The sequence below is a fragment of the Odontesthes bonariensis genome, chromosome 2 (genome assembly GCF_027942865.1).
Source record: "Odontesthes bonariensis isolate fOdoBon6 chromosome 2, fOdoBon6.hap1, whole genome shotgun sequence".
NCBI lineage: Eukaryota > Metazoa > Chordata > Actinopteri > Atheriniformes > Atherinopsidae > Odontesthes > Odontesthes bonariensis.
In genome coordinates this window covers 17,039,833-17,060,557 of record NC_134507.1, presented here as the reverse complement: position 1 = coordinate 17,060,557, position 20,725 = coordinate 17,039,833, and the positions used below count along the sequence as shown (strand labels likewise).

General features: G+C 39.8%; 1 protein-coding gene across 1 annotated transcript in view; it reads left to right on the top strand.

Annotated features, from left to right (window-relative positions):
* lrmda (leucine rich melanocyte differentiation associated) overlaps positions 1–19,307 on the top strand; it is a 223,957-nt gene extending 204,650 nt beyond the window's left edge. Inside the window, exon 7 of the mRNA XM_075484471.1 lies at positions 17,035–19,307. Coding sequence (XP_075340586.1) covers positions 17,035–17,114 — 80 coding nt within the window. The 3' untranslated portion in view covers positions 17,115–19,307. The remainder of the gene's footprint in view (positions 1–17,034) is intronic.
* Positions 19,308–20,725: the final 1,418 nt, after the last annotated feature.

The following is a 20,725-nucleotide window of genomic DNA, read 5'->3' as shown; positions in this document are numbered from 1 at the left end:
TAGAGTGGCTAACTAGCGCCTTCCACACAAGTTCAGGGCTTTGCTAATACTTTTAGCCAATGTCAATGGAGACCTTAATTGTCGCCGGACTTGGCTTTTTAACGAGGTATGCCCCTTCATAATACCCTCCGATAATCACGGAAAGGGAACATTTTGCCCATTTGAGGAGGTCGTTTCATTCGTCGTGAGTTTATCAATGCAGAGTCCGGAGAGCTCTGCCACAGGTCGTATTTGAGAGTGTGACCCCCATCCCCTCGCTGTTTGCCCACACCCCCGTTGATGATGACAGCCTACAGGTGCACTCGTGTTCATCCAGTATGATGCACCATCAATCGAAGTTAAAAGGGGCACAATGTAGAATTACGTAGTGCTCGTGGCATGCATGTCTCAAAACTTACACTGTCATGAAAAAATGCCGTTTAACTAAGCTTGCCGCGAGAATGTTTTTCATGTTAGAGTGCCAGCTGTCGATACAAATTTGTCTCTGGCGGTACGTCAAGTGAATTGCTGATATAAGTTTTTCCCGTGGAGCTCGTTTGGCTCGGCATGGCAAACGTTCACTTTCATGGTTTAATGACAGCGGACCGCGAAAGTGGTCGGGAGAGTTATCGTTCACTTACTAATGACATACCGGTAGGCTATTACTAAGCATAGGCTGTCTTGGGGCAGTAATTAATTAAACTTTTAATCCTACATACTTGTAGTATTCCTTTAAGGACCATGGGACTAACTTTTTCGTTAAATTTAATGTAATTAAATGTATGATACTACAGTTAAATGCTTTTGAAGACCTGTGATGTTATGTCAAACACATAGGCTAATAGTACAGTAAATGCAATTGATAGGCCTACTGTACCTATAAATTCATCTTTTATGCTGCACAGCTGTTCTCTACTTAATGCAAATGGGACATACTGTATATTTTATAATATATATTTTGTATAATTTACAACTTAATGCGTCTCATGTTTTGATTTCAGGATGAGAGATTTAGGAGTGGAGGATGCTCTTTGTATTAGTTAGTTATTTTGTAGTGTATTTATTAATTCAATAGTTGCACTTATAACACAAACTACGAAATCCACTTTTCCGCGCGTGCCGTGTGTCCGTGTACCCTTGTCACCTTTTTCACCCCTGACCAGTTTGCATGCCTGCATCCTGTATGAGTGCGTGTGTAAATGGGTGAATGTGGCTTGTAGTGAAAAACTGCTTTCAGTGATCAGCTAGGCTAGAAAAGCACTATATAATTAATTGAATAAATATATATATATGTATATATGTATATATATATGTTAGTGGTAACACAATGAGTAAGGAAGAGCAACTGAAATAATTCCGACTAATGCCACAAGTTAAGCAGAAGTCACTGATTTCCCAAATGCAATGCTGTAAAATCATCATCGGCCTATGATTTTGTTTTGGTTTCTGTTGTACTTACTTGTTAAATTACTTACAAAATCAAATGCACCGGTCGAGACTGTCCCCCTATAGCCTAGACTCAACCAGGGAGGATCAAAAGTGTTTTAGCGAAGTGTTGACATGTTATTGATGGGATGTACTGTTGGCTCCATCACAGGTCACACAAATTCCCCCCTCCACCCTGTTATTTCCTCCTTTTGAGGACTTTGTGGCCTCTTAAATGATAAACTTGAAAATGTGGTCTGTTGTGAAGTGGGAATGCTCATGTCATATCAGTCAGATTACTCTTCTTCTGCCTGTAGGAGCAGTACTTTCCAGGATACTGTTATGGGCTGTATTGATGAACAAATTACTTATATGACAGTTTCAGTCGGAGGGCTTGTTGAGCAGGATATGAAAAGCTAGATTATTTTGGGTCATTTCCAGATACTGTGCAAGATATTGTGCAATAAGTTGATTATTGTGAAAGGTCTATCTTGTTTACTGGGCTTAAATTCAGGTTTCCCTCTTTCATTTACAACTGTCTTTACAAACAAAATTTAGCAATGCAGAAAACTTCATTTTCAAATACTTACTTAACTCTCCAAATCCCCGACACTCATTCCCCCCCCAAAGACGATATAGATTCAATTTGATTTCCATGACTGAATTCACATTTGATTTCTATAAACTGTATTCATCCAAGCTGTTCATGAATCTTATTTTATTTTATTTCATTTTATTTCACACTTTTTTTTCTTTCCAAATCTGGTGACAAATTGTGCTAAATGCCACTTGTCAAGGTACCATTTTGCCCATCATAATTTGACTGTCAGTGGTGGAGACAGAGGAAATGGGATGTGAAAATGAGTGTGGTCGATTGAAGTCCAACAATGAAGGTTACACACATTTTCAGCTGCGAAAGAGACAAAAGCAGGGGACACACAAAGGCAGGGTGGAAGAGCAATGTTAAAGGATATTTTACCATGTCCCTTTAGATTAAGCCCAGAGATTGATATCTTTCAGTCAGATGACGCCCTGATGTGAGTGATCCAGCCCTTCCACCACTGTGACATGCAGCTCTTGGCTAACGCTTATCTGTGTTGATAGGCACACCCTATGCCACAAGGGCCTTGGCTAACATACCCACCTTTCTCTGTCCCCGGCTCTGTCTGCCTCACTCTGCCATCTCTGTTCTTTTATTTCTATTGCCCTCCTCTACTGTCTTCTGTCACCATGTCATGTCCAATCACTGTTCGGCTGGCCTGGCACTCATTCGGGTAGGCAGGGAGCAGGAGCCCCAGGTAGCAAACTGCCTAACAGGCGTCAGGATGGGCTCTGAAATGACTCTAATAATGGAGCCTCCGTGTGTCCAAACTGGCCAGTCAGTTAGCAGGGCCCGGATGGAGAGTAATAAGTGTTTGATGTCTGCAGGCGAAGGGAGTGAGAAGGAGCGTAGCTAACCCTGGGCATTCTGGTCAGGCAGGTGCAGCCATCCAGGCTCTGAGGGTGACGGCTGTGAAACAAGACGTCAGATTAGTATTGATATGTGTCACACTTGGGGTCAGTAGGCTCTTTGTTTAAGAGAGTGTCTCAGATTGGTACCAGCAATGTGGTAATTGATGTCTAGATCAAAAGAGAAGCTAGAGGATGACAAGTGAGAGTTTTGAGAAAAAAATTTTGCAAATTTTTGCGAAAGAAGACAATTGTGTAACAGGCAACTAAATGATCAGAGCATGTTTATATGCATGTGAAAAACTCCAGCAGCACTTACTCGCGTGGCTAAATTTACGGGTCCATCTTTGATGGAAATTGTCACTGACACGCAGCGAGGTGCCATTCTGTCCACTGATGCGTGAAGTCCATCATTGTCTGTGTAGTTGAGTTTAGTTAACATGACACTTAGCGAGTGACTTTGCTTTAGAGCCAGCAAAACACTATCATTGTCATGTCATTTTTCTTTTGCTGGCCAATTTTCTATGTGTTCCTTGCTGAATGCCTCACTGAACGCTTCTGGCTTTTTACAGTCGGCATGTGCAGCTACACACAGTTTCAGTGCCCTCTAAGTACGTGTCACCCCCTCAACACATTTTAAGCCCAGCACCTTCCTCTGATAAAGCCACAGCTGTCCTTTCTGGTGTGGCTATCTAGTAACAAGCTTCGTCCCTTTGAACAGTTTTATGTGGTTGTAATTGACCTGACAATGGGGTTCATTATGCAGTCCCTTTCATGCTGTTTTGCCTGATAATTATTATTTAATGTGTTCAGATGGAGAGCATCATTAATTCATCCCTTCCTCCAATGTCATAGAGATGAACAGTGAAGTTATCACTCTCTGGTGATTAATATTATGCTCTTTTGTTATTGAATCCTGTCCCAGTGATTAAACCTTCATTGAGTGACTCACCAGCCGCTCTTATTAACGGCACCATTAGCGAACACAGTCAAACCTCTAATTGCAATTTTCACTTTTTTCTTTCTATTTTGGTCAGAGGTTTGAACCACTTATCTGTGCTTTTCTTTTAATTAGAAATCCTGGGTGTAATGAAGAACACAATCGATCAGTGTCAGGCCGTGTGCTGTGCATGGGTGGTGATTTGTGATCCACATGTTAACGGGGAAAATGAGCGCTTATGATTACTTGTGTCATTAGTGTGCCCTTAAGGGTGGATGAACTCTAGCAGCAAATAACCAGCTTGTCATTGTTGTGCTTAAAGAAGTTTTTTTTTTTCCCCTTGCATTCAAGGTGTGTGTTGGTTATATAATAGCCGTGCTTCGAGAAAGAGGGGGCCCAAGGATACTTAGGACTTTGTAAACTGCCCGAGTCCTCCACCTTAAACCATCGTCCTCTTATCTTCAGACTCCAGAGCTACCGTAACCAGTGTTATCCTCAGGCTGTGTGGAATAAATGTCACTGAAATTAATTTCACCTTTTTTTTTTTTTTTTTCCATAAAACCCCACACAATGGTAATCTCTTTCTGCAGTCAAAATGTGTGTGCTCCCAAATTCAATTTCCTCCTCATCCTCATGAGTTGAAAATATAAAGAGTCATAACTGGCAAACATTTGTCTGGTTGAATCTGTAATTCAGCCATCAATGAATAATGCCATTCTCTGTTTAAAGTGTTTGGTTATAGCCATTTAGTGTGTAAACAGTGCTTTTTCCTACGTAAACCATTTTGGCAAACAAGCAGGAAATGTAAGCAGTATATAGAGGATGTTCTACTCTGTGCCTTGTATGGCTTCACACAACTCTTTTACCATATATATACAGTATATATATATATATTTATTTTTTGTTTCTTTTGTTAATTAAGACCCTAATCACACAGCTATCATCTTCTATAAGACTAATCCTGAGCCTTTGAAGCATATGAAAACATACAGAATTTGTTATTGTTGCTCTTCAAGAAGAATTATTTGACAAAAATCTACTTGTTATTGATCAGGGCTGGTTGAGCCACGATCCTGCAACCTTCTTCTGACAGCCCATCAGCCTGTGGCAATAGCAAATTTTTCAACTCTCCATCTCTTATAAACACACTTTAGCCTATTTTTTTTATCCACCATTGGCCTTCTGTGCGTGTGTGTGTTGTTATTATCTTGAGTAATTTACACAGTTCCTTAATATCTGTTTCAGGTTTTACTTTCCTTTCAACGTATTTAAGACTTCACACGATGAGAAATAAAACCAAAAATTTATTGAAAGACTCTGCTGCAACACTGAAAGAAAAGGTAGAATACAGCACTATAAATTACCGCTTCAGAATGTGTTTGTTTATGTAGTGGTGGGTTCACCTCCAAGACTGCTACTGCAAATTCTAATCCGTTCAGCAACAGATAGCTAATAGTGGGAAACGTCCGTTGAGTTTGATGAACTGACCGCATGTTTCTTACATTCTAAAGTATTAATTTCAGGCTACTGGGTGTATTACACTTTTGACACGTTAGAGTACTACTTGTGTTGTAGGCTGTATAATCCCCTCCTTCCTGTCTCTCTGGCTCTCCTTCCATCCCTCCTTCTCTCTGCCTTCTCCCCAGCCTCTGCCTCGATGAAAAATGGGGCGCATTTCCTTTGATAGCCTGTGTGAATGTGGAGAGTATAAATGGCTAATGAATTACAGATGAACATTGACGCAAATTAATCTTCCTGATGTCCCAGGGTTATATGGCAGCTATTTAAAAGTTTAATCAATATGCTGAAGTTGAGAACATGCAGGCGCTGCAGTTGTTTGGACCGCGGTAAACGGCCAGGAGGGAAACCAGGAAGGCATAAGCCCAGAGCATGCATCATAATGACAGCTATTTATGTTTAATGGACTAAATGTTTTATTTATTTATTTATTCATTTTACTGGATGAGGTCAAATGTCAGCTTAATTCATAAAGTTACAAACAGCTGGTTTGTTTGAGACCCAAGAGAGACGAGTGACACTTCAGCTGTTAAAATGAAATTAATGGACAGAACAGTCTACTAGTAAAGATAGAGTAAGCATGCATTCAGTTTCCCCATGTCATATTAAGCCTTTTTGCCTTTCCTGAGAAATGCACATCATAAAAATTATAATAGGATACACCTCATGCTGATGCCATCAATATCTGTTACTTAAATTATGTCCCCCTTGGTCTATTTTCTCACTGCCACTCTCACTCCATCACTACACGCACACACACACATATACAATGACATACACTCATCTGCCACTTTATCTGCCACCATATTTGACATGATAGTATCTTGCGCTTGCTGCAGATTTGTGGCCAGCTCCCTTCATGATGGAAATAACCCACTCCACCACATCCCACGGGTGTTCTTTTGCACTGGGGTCTGGTGACTGCACAGACCATTTGAGTTGAGTGAACTCATGTAAAGTGTAATTTTCAAAATTCTTGCACAGGGCGTTATCCTGGTGAGAATAGGATGGATACACTATAGTTGTAAAAGTTTATTTGATATTCAGGAGCCTTACGTGCACCTTAACCTTTGCAATGCAACCACCATTGAATACAAGGGAGGATGGCTCAAATGCTCCTTGTATGATTTAGGCCAAATTCTGATTAAACCATCTAAAAGTTACTGCAGAAATCTGATCTGACAAAGTGTTTTATTCAGTCTTACATTACTAAAAGTTGGTGAGTCAATGTCCACTGTAGCCTCATTTTTGTGTTCTGAGCTGACAGGAAGTGGCACAAATTACTCTTTTGTATACCTTAATGAACAACATAATGAATGTTTTTTCCATTGACTTTCAGTGATAAAACAATATTCTGACCTCTGCTGTCAACAGGGATTTTTCTTTCAGCGATCACACAAATCTTATACTATTAAACATACCAGGTGTGTCAAAACAAAACATAGCTTATTCCATTCTGAGATCAAAAGTCATGGGGCATAAATGATGAGCTGTGTGTGGACCCTACAATCAGTTCCAACAAATGGCTCCTCGCTATTTTTGAGATACACATTTGTTGTGTCTTTCCATGACATTAGCAGCAATTTGTGATAATACTTTAAATTGTTTTACAAAAAATAGGCAAAATTGTTGAACCTCAAAAACACTAGTTATGCATGGGTGACTTGGTCAGTGTCCCCCTACTATATTAATGCTTTCACTGTTTGATCTTGGAATGATTTTCATTAAATTGCCAAGTTGAGTTTCATTACAGTACACAAGAGCACTGTGATTTACTACCAAAATCCCAAAGTAATACAGAAAATCCAAAGCAAAGGTTTAGTCAATGAGCTCATAAAAAGGAAGCTTCAATATAATAACACAAATGAAACAAAACTGTAGAACATATATAACAACAGCATATCACTGTTGTAAAAAAGATCATGTGTTAAACTGGACTGCTTACAACTCATTTATTAAAACATGTTGTATGGGATTTTTATTGGATTCATTGATTTCATCATGAAATTGTAAAGTCTCTTGCATTGTTTTACACTTAACTGGGATTGATTGGTTCTTGAATCATTTGTGACGTCACTGATTATTCTGTCTTTAGAAATATTTAACAGTAATTTACAGCAAAAAGTTAAACAAACTCACAATGACATAAATCAGCATCCCAGCACTTTTATACAATTTTTTCTCCATGGCAATGTGCTCTCTGTGCCATCACAGGGGGCCATACACTGAATCACTGTCCACTGACTGTTGGCTTATGGGATGTGGGGTGTGGGATGTGTATGTATCTGTTGGCTTTCCTTAGAGAGGAGGTGCTGACTGGGTTAGGGTCTTATGGCATTGGGCTGAACTGATAAAAGAACAGCTGGAGAAGGATCATGTCCACAATAACAGCCCTTTCTCACAGCAGCCTACACCCAAGCTCTCACGTAAGTCTCTCACGCAAAGTGTTAAAGAAGCCGGTCCCGAGCTCTGTTTGCCCCTCTCCCCCGTCTCCATGACAGTTATTTGAGCCCCTTAGAGATAATACAGAAAACGCAATTGCATTGTTAATTGGTTTCTTCATGTTTAATTTTTCTTTACCGGATAAAACTGATTAAACTGTTGGCTAAGGGTGCCAAAGCAGTAGGTGGGACTGAAAAGAAGGACAACAAACAATAAGAATTAGAAAGGAAAAACATTGAACTGAAGATAGCAAATAAGATAGAAGAGAGTGTGGATAAGGAGAAAGGCAGAGTGGAAGCTGTTGAGACAAGAGGGGAGGACTGATGTGGAAAGGGATGAGACAGGCAACTGTGAGTGGAGGGAGTGAATTCATGCCGAGAATGTATAACCTTGATGTTAAACGCCACATCCCCGTTGGATGCGTCTTTCTCTGACATATTGATGGCCCTTGAAAAGACTAAAGCTGATTTTATGCTGGTAACAACCATTAAAACTACTCCATCATCCTTTCCTCTCTCACTCCTTCTGACTTCCTCTTGTAAGTGTGTGCTGATTAAACACAGAGTTTTGAAGCAGGGTATGAGCTAATATGCCCAGAAATCACTTCAGGTGCACTCATATTCACAGAATTTCTGCTTTTGTGTCCTCTGTGTTTGAGATGCATGAAAAAGAATCTTAGACAGACAGAATGCAAAGTTTAGTATTCATGTCATGTAAAAAAAAGTTTGTTGTTTTTTGAGGTGCAGAATATTTATAGAAAACTGTGAAATAACTATTAGAAAGTAAAGCTTACAAGATCTCAGTTTCACTACCTAATGCATAATCTTACATTTTATTGACAGAAATTAGATGCATCTGTCCTATTTGTCATGCTGTGTTAGTGTTGAGAGCCCAGAGAGCATTGTTTTTTGTTAACACTTGGCAGAAACTAACCTGATGCTAGGTGTTGTCTTCAGCTTGAAACCACTTAGGCCTTGTCCACACGTAGCCGGGTATTTTTAAAACCGAATGTTTCCCCCCCTCCGTTTATAAAAAAATCTGTATCCACATTACCTCGTTTTCGAAAAAAACACCTTCCACACATAACCGAACATCTGCGTTTTCACCTGTCTTGACAACCCAAATGCATTTGCTGTTTTGCGCAATCTGCCCTCGTCAGCTAAATAATAAAGTGTGCACGCCACTTTTTTGAGCACACGGACAGGTGATCGTATGACAGTGGACTGCCCCTCGATATGAGGACGTAATAATTCCGACAGCGACAGGAGTGAGGAGTACGACTTGGGCGTGTAAAATCAAGGCTGTAAACAGCGCCTGCACAATAATAACCACCACAGTTCTCAAGACATCCATGCTTCTTCAGTAAACAAAGGTCGCACTTTAGACTTTTAAGCAGATTTGTTGTTGTTTTGGCGCATATTGTGACGTTCGAAAACGCAAATCTCCGGTTATCTCTGTCTACACGCAGCTGCATAAACGGAGTTTTCAAAAATCTTCACTTTGCCCGGAGTTTTTAAAAACATTCGTTTACGGTGCGTTTTTATGCGTTTTCATGTGGATGACAGGTCCAAACGTAGAAAAATATATTTGTTTTAGCAGATACCCGGCTACGTGTGGATGGGGCCTCAGTTAGTGGCTGCTGAGCCATAATCTAGAACAGTACTCCAGACCAACATGTCACCACTGAACCAACATGTCAGCTGGAACTTGTCTTATACTCATAGCTTTAAAGTCCAACAGATGACCAGTCTCTGACTGCTACTACAAAGCCTGAAACTATATCAAAGACCTAGCTAACATTTTTTCACACATTTTATGTATTAGTGATCCCAAAATTACTGGGTAATGCTGTTAAGGAGTTTTTGGGCAGTATAATTCTATCATTACAACAGACATGTCAAATAGAGGTAGATGCGTAAGACTTTGCTGATACCTGTCAGTTTCAGGTCATCTAGCAGAACTCTAAAGGCCAGTTCATGCTGTCCATGCCCACAAGGGTCAGGGTGACCTAAATACTGTCATCTGTCCTAGTTTGCAAAGGTCTGCCCACAGCCCAAAACTGGTAAACTTGAGGTATGTATGCACTGCAGTTGACTTCAAATGAGCAGGGAGAGAAAATAAAATTGCAAATATTGAATGTACCTCCAGTTCTGTGAGTATGTCTGTAGCTGTGCAAGGGGATTTGTCCTTATCCAAACGATTTAATATTAATCATTAAAAGGATAGACCTACAAAGCCCTCGGCTAATGTGATTTTCTCTTTATTCTTTTATTCTTTTACATGTAATTCTTCCACAGAAGCGAGCACAGGAGCTCATTTTCTTACTGTTAAAGTGATACTCCGGAGTAGATTCAACCTGGGGTCATTTGAACCGTGATATCCAGCCAAGTAGCCCACCCAAAGTTTTTTCGATATTGGCTGAACATCAGCTGAGTTACTGAGTTATCCCGAATAGCTTCAAGGGTTAATGGATCCTGGTCCGTATCTCCAAAATTACCACACTAAAATCACATGCCATGACACCAAACTTCTACAGTAGTACAAATATGGTCTGTACTCACAAAGCAATGCATTTGGAAGTTTGAAAATAGTCCAGGAGTTTATTATTATCAACACAAGCCTGATAGCTTCTCTGCAGCTAAAGCTGCGTCGACGTCACTTCAGGGAGCTGGGAGCTTCAAAGTAAGATGAGGGTTGATCTACTACTGTAGACAACAAAGTATATGCTATATTCTACATGTTTTTTTATGAATTTTTTATGTTGTAGAGTTGTGAAATTATTTTATCAATGGAGAAATTGAGCAGCCTTGCTTTGTTGTCTACAGTAGTAGATCAACCCTCATCTTACTTTGAAGCTCCCAGCTCCCTGAAGTGACGTCGACGCAGCTTTAGCTGCAGAGAAGCTATCAGGCTTGTGTTGATAATAATAAACTCCTGGACTATTTTCAAACTTCCAAATGCATCGTTTGGTGAGTACAGACCATATTTGTACTACTGTAGAAGTTTGGTGTCATGGCATGTGATTTTAGTGTGGTAATTTTGGAGATACTGCCAGGATCCATTAACCCTTGTACGAAGCTATTCGGGATAACTCAGTAACTCAGCTGATGTTCAGCCAATATCGAAAAAACTTTGGGTGGGCTACTTGGCTGGATATCACGGTTCAAATGACCCCAGGTTGAATCTACTCCGGAGTATCACTTTAAGGTGTTGGCATTCATGTGGGAGTATGGAAGCTACCTAAAAGCTTGCCTTTCCTTATTCACATATCCCATCAATTAACTTTCATTATTGCTGTCTTTTAATTTCCCATTCCTAAGACCTTTAACTCATTACATACATTTCAAAGAATGCTGCTATATTAAAAGGAGACTTTATATTATTGAAAGGACAAATGCTTTTTGACGACAGTCATTGGGTTATAGATGTAGACGTATAGATCTTTCTGGAGCTGGACGTGACCATATTTGGACACAAGGGTGGAGCTAAAGAGCGATCAAAAGTCTTGAAAGTTAATTAAACAAGAGGTACGTTTGATTTTAGACATTTAGCTATTAAATTAGTGAATTATTTCCAGCTGGGACCAGCAGCACATGGATTAGAGAGAATAAAACTAGCTAAAGGCACCAATGAATAATGAATTGTGGGAAAAAATTCATTGACTTAGTATTTCATGAGAGAAGTTCACTTGTTTTCTCAATGAGAGTCCATTGGAGCCAGAAATGTTTTGAAGCCAGCACCCTGTGGTCATTGGTAATTGTCTATGTACTGTAAGTCTTCAAATAAAAACCAGGATTACATAAAGAGCCAGGCCCCTCAACACAAACAAGTACAGGTTGGCCTCCAATACAGGCAAGGCATTCATTTAACCAGTTTATCAAAATGATCATGCTGTTTGAGTATTTGGTTGTATTGCATTAAGTATTTGACCGAGTGATAGTTTCACTTTTCTACAGCAGTGTTTGATCTATTTATTGTGAACTTCTTTTGATCAGCTGTTCCGAATGGTTTGTATGCACATCTTTCTCAATAAAAACCCTATTCAGAGCAGATGGTTTTCTGTTCAGTGAAATTCAAAAAGAATTTTAATTTGATATGGGGCAAGAAGTGTTAAGTAGGTAGTAACAACTTAAAGTTGGGATTTTTATTTTCTCAACATACTTAGGACAAATTCCAAAGGAGATAATTAGGCAACTTTTTTTTTTTTAATTGGCTTTGTGTGAATTGGACTTATTTAGAATTGAATGAGTTTGATTTGACTGGATTGTGATTGTATTACAATGAATTGTATTCTAATTGGCTTGAATTAGACTGTACTTTGGGCCTTGAGATGGCATTTGTTGTGATTTGGCAGTATACAAATAAAACTAAATTGCTTTATTTTTAGTTTTGCACATCTGACTGAAATTATGAAGATTCCCAAAGGAATTACTGCACAGCTGGTTGACTGGCATGTGAACACATATGTAGTGTTTATGTGCATCATTCCAGATGTCATTTCTTTTGAAGGATTGGCAATAAGGCATTGTGGAAAAATTGGATAAGTCATACCAACAACAAGAGGCCTGTCTCTGATGAAGGCCTGGCACCTTAAAGTCATTAAGTCATTAAATAGTCATAGTAAATTAAGATGTTGGGCTTTACTTGAGGAAATATGGTATTTCTAAAACTACTCTTCACAACGAGGCTCTTCTCTTAATATACAAGGGTTTTCTTATACTAAAATTAAATCAAGGTTCATTATGTGCATGTTTGACAGAACCTAAGGTTTAAGTAAGGAGTCAACAAGTCTGCAGGATTTGGTTTCTAGGCCACGGTAATTTACAAAACTGGTTTCTGCCCTTATTGCCTTACCCTACACTATGTATAAAAAACTGATACATTAATAAGAAAAATAAACTTTTATTTCTCTACAGTTTGTGTTGATTTTACAGTAGAGCGCTGCTATACTATGTGAAGTTTTCCACTGCTGCCTTAGTCACACTGTGGCAGAATTGCCCATCAAGCCCCTGTAGAGAGGACACATGCTTTAGGTAATCAGCTCTGCCGAGTGAGTGATAATGAATCTATGCTGCAGTTATCTCCACTAAAGACATACAGAAAAACAATTCTGGAGTCTTTTAATAAAGACAAGGAGGTTTGTTTCTCCCTTTTAAAAACAACAAGGGTGTGCATGACACATGAAGTACAAAGGCCTTATTGTTCCTCCACCAGTGCATGATGGAAACATTAGACTCCACATCACTCTGTTAATCTGTCACTTCAATGGCTGCTCCCACTGTTCTCACTGTGCGCAGTGTTTGTGTGCTTGAGATGAAAGTGCGTATGGGTCTGTGGTAATGGTGAAGAGTGTGGGTGTTGAATCAACTGCACTCATCCATGGCTTAGGATACACAGAGGATATTGTGAACTACTGAGTTTGGCTCTGTACCACTTGTTATTAAGTGTCAGTTCATCAGGCAGAACCCCACAGACATGAGCACGGTCTCACAAGGCATTATATAAGACAGCGAGAGTTTGGCTTAGTTATTTCCTCTCCTGTGTCCAACCACCCCATCTTTCTCTCGCTTTCTCTTCTAATAAGAGCAAGCTCTTGCTGTGAAGGGAATGCAGTGAACTGGAGTGTGTTGTTTATGCACGCAACTCACTGCCTAATGTAGTGCTGAAATGGAGAGTGTTCACGTTTATGCACTTTTTCACTCGCTGGGAACCAGACCCCATCGCTGATCTTTGTTCTTCTTGCTCCCTTAGTTTACTCTTCTCCGTTAAAAACACACAGGTGTATATTAGCACTGTCGAAGAGCTACAGTTCACACATTGTCACAATCCCTCTGATTGGTTCCTGAGAATCACAGAATGTGGTCCCTCCAATCATTCTCGATCCCCACGGGTTCGTGACGAGCTCAGCAGAGTGCGAAGGCCTGAGGGGCCTTTAGCTTTAGTTCCTTCATCTGTGAAGGTTATATCTGAAAGGCTTTGGTTGAAACCTACAAATATATCCCCTCTAGGTAATGTCTTATAGGAGCCTTGGTTCTGGTACCTCAGTGGGTAATCTCTTTCAGGGCACCACTCCTGGAGAGAGTGAGTTTCTCGCTGGGTACACTGTGAATATGTGAAAGACCCCAGCAACCATGTGATCAGAGCACTGTGAGATACCCTGAGTCCTGTGGTGTCAAGCCCAGTATCCTACCATGGCACCTATGTCCCCAGGCAAATCACAGCAGCTGGAATTCACCCCCTGCTCCCAACCTCCTCGCTGAAGAAGCAAAGACACACACTCATGGGCACACAAACACACGTATATGTATCCCTCCATGCCTGCCTGCTCCGGGGAGCAGGCAGGCATGGAGCTGGTCTCGGATTTTATCGGAGGTGACAGCTTCTCACACTTCAGTGTTTGGATCACCTCAAGTAGCTGGGCTATGAGGGGAAATGAGCACCGCTCCACTACAAAGTCCAGATTTAGATTGACTGAGCTTGTCCTCGGGCCTGTGGGCTTCTGCTGCTGCCGTACTGCTCCTCCGCCTGACAGAACACCCACCACTGCTGCAAGGGACGGGTATGTGTGTGGGTTTGCGTGCATGTCTGTGCACCGCATATGTGCTCATATGTGTGTGAGACTTGGTAGAGCTTACTTTGAAGAGTCTGAGAGAGTGGGGAAAGGGAGCGATGTGTCAGGTTTGGTTAGAATTGAGGGTGGCATCAGAATATGCTTGGCACTAATATGGCACCAGTATCTCTGTCCCCGTCTCTGCTTTCTGTCACTTAGTTGCCATTCTCTTCCCGCCCTTGACAATGTCTCTTTGGATTATGTGATTGGACTTACCACTTGGAGCATTCCTCATCCTTCTGCGACACTGCCACCCCCATATGTCTCTCCTTTCCTGCCTTGTCTCTGGCCTCCCTCCCTCCTCCTATAACACACTTGATGTCTATTTAGAAAACCTGGTGAAAGCTGTGTCTGTTCTGCTGTCAGAGGATCATTGACAGCACTAATGCCACTTGTCCTTGCCTCATTTGGCAAGAGATGACACCTAGGTTCAACCAGCCACATTCATCAAGTGGCAGTGTGAGTGCCTATGACATCAGAATCAGAGTGAACCAACCACAAAGCTCTGGGCAGCCATCTGCCTGGACAGCGCCACCACTCATTACAACAAGAAAACACTGTTGACCGTTTAATCTCCTACACTGCCTTCTCCTCCAAGTGCATGCTTGTTTTGAATGTTCTTTTCTAAATAAATACTGTCATTTTCAAAGTGACATAGATGCACATTTTGTAGTAATAGCCAGTATGATGATCGTTTTAACAGTTGAACGTCAGCTCAACCCATGAGAACTGTTCTCAGCTGTTGCTCTAGTTTCCTTTTTGATATAGTTGAAGTTTGCCTCAAGGCTCTGACTAACATTTATCTTTGTTATCAAATAATGCCAGCTTTTTTTTTGAGCAATGTTAAAATATTGTCATTAAATTCCCACTACACACATCATCATTTGTCTAGTTTTATGTGAAAAAAGTACAGATAGCCGGGAAGAAGTTTATTTGAGCTATTTTTTTTAGCTTTGGAAGGTGAAAAATCCAATCCTTTGAGAGACTAGACCAGAACTTTTTGTATAATATTTTCTCCGTAAATTGCTAAAAAGAAAAATCAATGAATGCTTCAAGCTTAGTTTGGAAAATCAAACAAAATTACAGCCTTAAAGTTAGTCACTTAACACATAGAATGCTCAGACAACTGAACAAAAATCATTAGCTGCAGTTAGAAAATAGTTGAATGTACCTCAAACAGCTGTAAAAAAAAAACTGGTATTTTATTTAATACATGAATAATGATCTCATAATATTAAAATGTATATAATAGTTTAGAGTCACAGCAAACGTACACACACATATATATATATAAACTTAAGCTTTTTTTTGTTTAATATTTTTGTGTATTTTACTTATAAATAGCATAAATGGTACATGAAATATGATGCAATAGACCACTGTGATGATTCACTGTGTATGTGTGTGTATTTTAGTGTATTTTTTCTTTTCAAGCCTTTTGGTGACGGTGAGCTAGTTGCTGTCAAAACTTTGCCACAAGGCCTCACTGGTCTTTCACAGGAAATACAAGACATCCCCACATTTCCCAGCAACACCTCTTATCCCCTACAAGAAACGGACCCCATTCAGTCCTGGCATTTTTTCTGCCCACCCTACATAACAAAGAAATCTGTTTACATTCACTCCTTCTTACTTTAATGTTTGTATCTTTAATGTCTAAGAAACACACTGAGCTCATGAAATGTTAATGGTTTAGAGCCTGTTAGAGACTAACTTTAGTCGCAGATTTAGTGTAGCTCAAGAATAATTTCAGTAATGTCAATGCAGTGTATGAACACTCTAGTTTTTGTGACCTGGGTAGAAGCAAAAAAAAAAAGGTTCTGGGCAAAACGCATTGTTTTCAGTTATTAGCTTATAATGGCCTTACCTGTATATTTAGTGTTCTTCTCAAACTGTGACCACATACCGTTTATTTGAAGAAGTAAAGACACATATTATTTTACAAGAGAAAAAGTAAAGACCACACAGTTAATTGTTTGTTATATGCTTATCTGTAGTGCTGATCATTGGCACGATAACACAGATTAGAATTGTTCTTTGAGCAGGGCACAAATTTAACACCCATCAAATTCCAAGTGCAGACACATTTTAAGTGAAAGATGAATAGAATGCTTTTCACGTGCACCTGCTGACATTGAAGTGACCCTCACTGTCCACCATGCCAGTCTGTTGTTTTAAGCCGAGACAAAAATACAAAATATAATGCAAGAATGTAATTGTTTCTACAGAAAGTGTAAAAGTTATTTGATGCTATCTGTTTATCATTTCCTCTGTAAATTGACACTAAGGATGTTTTTTTATGAAAGATGGTCAAATTTGTGTATGATTTAAAAAAAAAAAAAAAAAAGTATCTTGAAAATTTTCTCCGTCTCCCTGCAACTGGCAGATAAGTGAACAAGTGCATTGTGAACTCTGCTTGTTAGAACCCCTCAGAGAACGCAGACAGTGCAGTTTTATACAATTCAATTTCACATGCAAATACATACATGTGGCCTGGGAGTCACATGGTCAAAAGTTCTACATATACTTAACTCTATGATGCAAAAGGTCTTAAAATGATAAGAACAGATTCTTTATTTCTTATAATACTGATTTTACGATTTTCTTTTCCTTTTTTTTTTTTAGTTAAATATATAATGCACCTCACCTTACTTTGTCTTACTCTTTTTAGGGGTATTCGCCAAGTGTCGCTACATGTACTACGGTAAGCACTCGGAAGGCAACAGATTCATCCGAAATGACCAGCTCTGACGGACATAGAGAAGGACATGAGTGACAGTGGATGCTCACAGAAGGGCCGAGGATCAAATCCTTCTCGTATTTATTGAAAACCACTGGTGATATTTGACTCACCTCATCTGCTGGAAAAAAAAAAAAAGATTTGTTCTTGATCAAAATATGCTGTTAAACCTATAGCTATGCAAGAAAAAAGATTTCTTATTTGTTTTGTGTTATTCTTGCCCCAGCCTCCTCTACTGAGCTGACTCTAGTTCTGTCTCGCTGCTTGCAGCTCAGAGGTAGAGATGACACTCCCACTGACATGATTGCCTCTAAGCATCAGCTGCTACACAAGTCAAGACACACAACTCACACACACGCAAGGACAGTCTCTCTCTCTCTCTCTCTTATTGTCGTATACACAGGCAGCAACAAACAGACCCAGCCAATTGCTTCCCTCTCTTTGACAGCCATGATGGATCACTTGTCCACTCCTGCCACTAATCAAGGGTGAAAGGGGTGCCGGTCACACACCTGGGCCCTGACATGGACTCATCTCCTTCATTCTGTCTTTCTCTCTCTTTCCTGCCCACATATACACACACACAACTGTGGTTTAAAACATTAAGACGTTGCACAGTTTGGAAGAACAAGGTTTACACAGCATCGACAGGAACTGAAATCAGTGCCTCTTGCTTAGTATAAGTCAGCCTGCAGATTAATATTAGTGCTCATAAGAACTGTATTAAATATATTCTATCTTTCTGTCTATTGAAACAGAAACTATACTTTTAAATGTCAGCCATATAAGATGTATGAGCAATGACTTGGTCAGTTAGTTTTGTGCATACTGTATATAAGCGGTCATGTTATTTCTGCTTCAAATGCTGCCTATGAAGATAAAAACATTCCTTTACCAAATTTAATGAGGACCAAGGTTGGAACCAATTATACATTCCAGGCATGATGGTTTGCACTAGTTTGGGCACCCTTAAAGCTATAATGTGTAATATTTCACGTTGTCTATTAACAAATTTGAGTCTTATCATTCACAAGTATTACCTCAATCGTTATTAATTACCTCCATCACAAAAGTGCAGTGTTCTTATATTCTTTATATTCAGCATGCGAATGTACATAAGAGTGTTACACCCCAATGAATGTCTCCATGTCGCTCCGCCATTTTAAAACTACGGGATTTGTAGAAGGACATGTCATCAGCTTCGCATTTTCCGTTTCCACATTGGAAACTTCATTGTCCGTGAAATATTACACATTATAGCTTTAATCAAAATTACTGTTACTATATTTAGTAACAGATTAATTGATCTCCAATTCATTGAGACATTTCAAGATTGCAGAAAAGGTAAAATCTCAGTTTGATTGCAAAATACATCCCACTCCAAAGTTTTGATGTATTCTGAAAACAATTAATGGGCAATAATAAAGATTAATGTAAAGTTTTGGCTGGAATTAGCAAAGCTATGTTTGGATATGAAAGAATGAAGAATTTCATGATAATAATACCTTCCTGTCTGTTAAGCATGGGGTTCCATGTGTCGTTAGGTATCTGCAAATTCTGATAGCATTTTCCCTTTACCTTCATGTCATTGTAAATCTATGGATAGTTCTCAAAAGCCGATCAATATTCTCTCAGACCTTAAAAGGCTTGAAAACAAAAGAAAAACCACACAAACTGAAGCGGTGCGAGTGTGCCACAGAAAAGTGTTGCAAACTCCTGTCAGATAGGGAAAAAAAAAAAAGGAAAAAAGAATAATCTTTTAAGTTTTCCTTTTGGAAATAAGGTCATATTTTTTCACAGTGACTCACAAAAACAGGAACTTTGACACAGGATGCCCAGACTTTTGCATGCAAATGTATATTCATTTTTGTTGCAGTGTTATTGCTCATTTATTCCAGCTTTTCCATTGGGCCTTTAACCACATACTCCTTCATACAAAAAATGTTCCATTTGTTATTTTCAGTGAGATGCACGGCAACAGTATGTAAATAAATATCAACAACTTAACATCCAATGCAGTTGACATGTCACATGTCATATTGACACACAATGTTTCTTCCAGTTGTTTTATGCTTTTATCATTATGGTTTTACACTGTGTTTATTTTAGTGCCTTGCTACAACAGCAGGAAAACCTTCAAGTTTAAGATTTTACATAAACAAGTGATGAATGTTTCACAGCTGATCTGAGGTAAAATTGTAATAGCTGGATGTGATTAAAAGTGTTCAACTTACATGTGTCTCTGGTCAAATTGTTCCATGGCTTAATGTGCTTAACATCATTTCCTTCTCCATCATAATACATTGTTGTCTATTGATGAAATGTTCATTACATTATTTTCCTGCATAAAGCATATAGAGCCAACTGACATTTAATTGCCCAGTGTCGCTCTTTATTACAGCTCCAAAGGTGGTTAACAAACATGTCCTTTACTGATAAATCTTGTCTCTCATCATACTTGTTAGAGGTGATAAATGTAACTAAACCATGGTGATGAGCTAGAGAGAAGAGGCTTGATGTATGTGGGGACTGAAAGAAACCATGTTGAGTTTCAGTACAGCATGTCACTCATCCACAAACAGATGAAGAAAAGGTCAGAGATAGCCTCATGCAATGTCTGGCTCACTATGTCTCTCTCTGTTCATTTTTTTTTATTTTCATTAACTTAAACATTTTTTTCCAGTTTGTAAGATTGTGTATGTGAGAGAGTGTCTACGCGCATGCACTTATACACTTCACGACTTCCTGCAGGACCGTGTGACCATATTCTAGATGACATGCCGCTCAGGAGCCTGGTCACTAGTGCTAGCGTTTCAAAATGACAAGGTTTATTTGTCTGTGTTTTGATATGCTCAGAGGAAACCGGAGCTGACAGCCGGAGGAGGCAGGAAGAGAGGAGCCACAACAAGTTCCCCCCCACACGACACAAAATGTCATCCTTCCCCTGGCTGCGGCGTGCGCCCAGCCATCCTGCTGAAAAGAGCAGACATTTAAAACTTTGTGACATGTGTCACAGGCACTGCCATTGAGCCAGTACCACTGACAGAGCTGGAATTGACAGGCCCCGAGCCACCGGAGCTGGCTGGGGGACACACCGAGTTTGGTGTGTGTCACTTCCCATCCTCGTCAAGGACGCATCCAAAGCTGCCACACCAACACAAACTACATTATGGGTGGGGTGGGGAGTGCCAGAGCGGGTTGACATATGCTTGACGGGCACCTTTGTGCATGTGAGGGAATGAATTGGATGCTTGGCATCACGGACAGTAGATTAATTAAGGTATGAGCCATAGATCTACCTTTAGGCGATGCCCTCCTTGACCCTAAGCCCCGTCACTGCTGCTGCTTCTTGGGAACTTCCTGGCTGAACAAATGGCACGCCACTTCATCACAGCAGATCAGTGACATTCTGCTTTCCTGCAGGCTCCACTACTGGCCACAGTGTGTGTGTGCGCATCTGTCTGCATGTGTGAACTCAAATAGTCTAGCTCAGAACCTTAATATTTTCTATTTAATTCCTTCATTCCTTTATTTTACAAGGTAAAAAGGTTCTTTTTTAAAGCCTCAACTGAAATTAAAAGAAAAAAATAGGTACTGGTGTTTCACATGTTAGCTGTTAGTT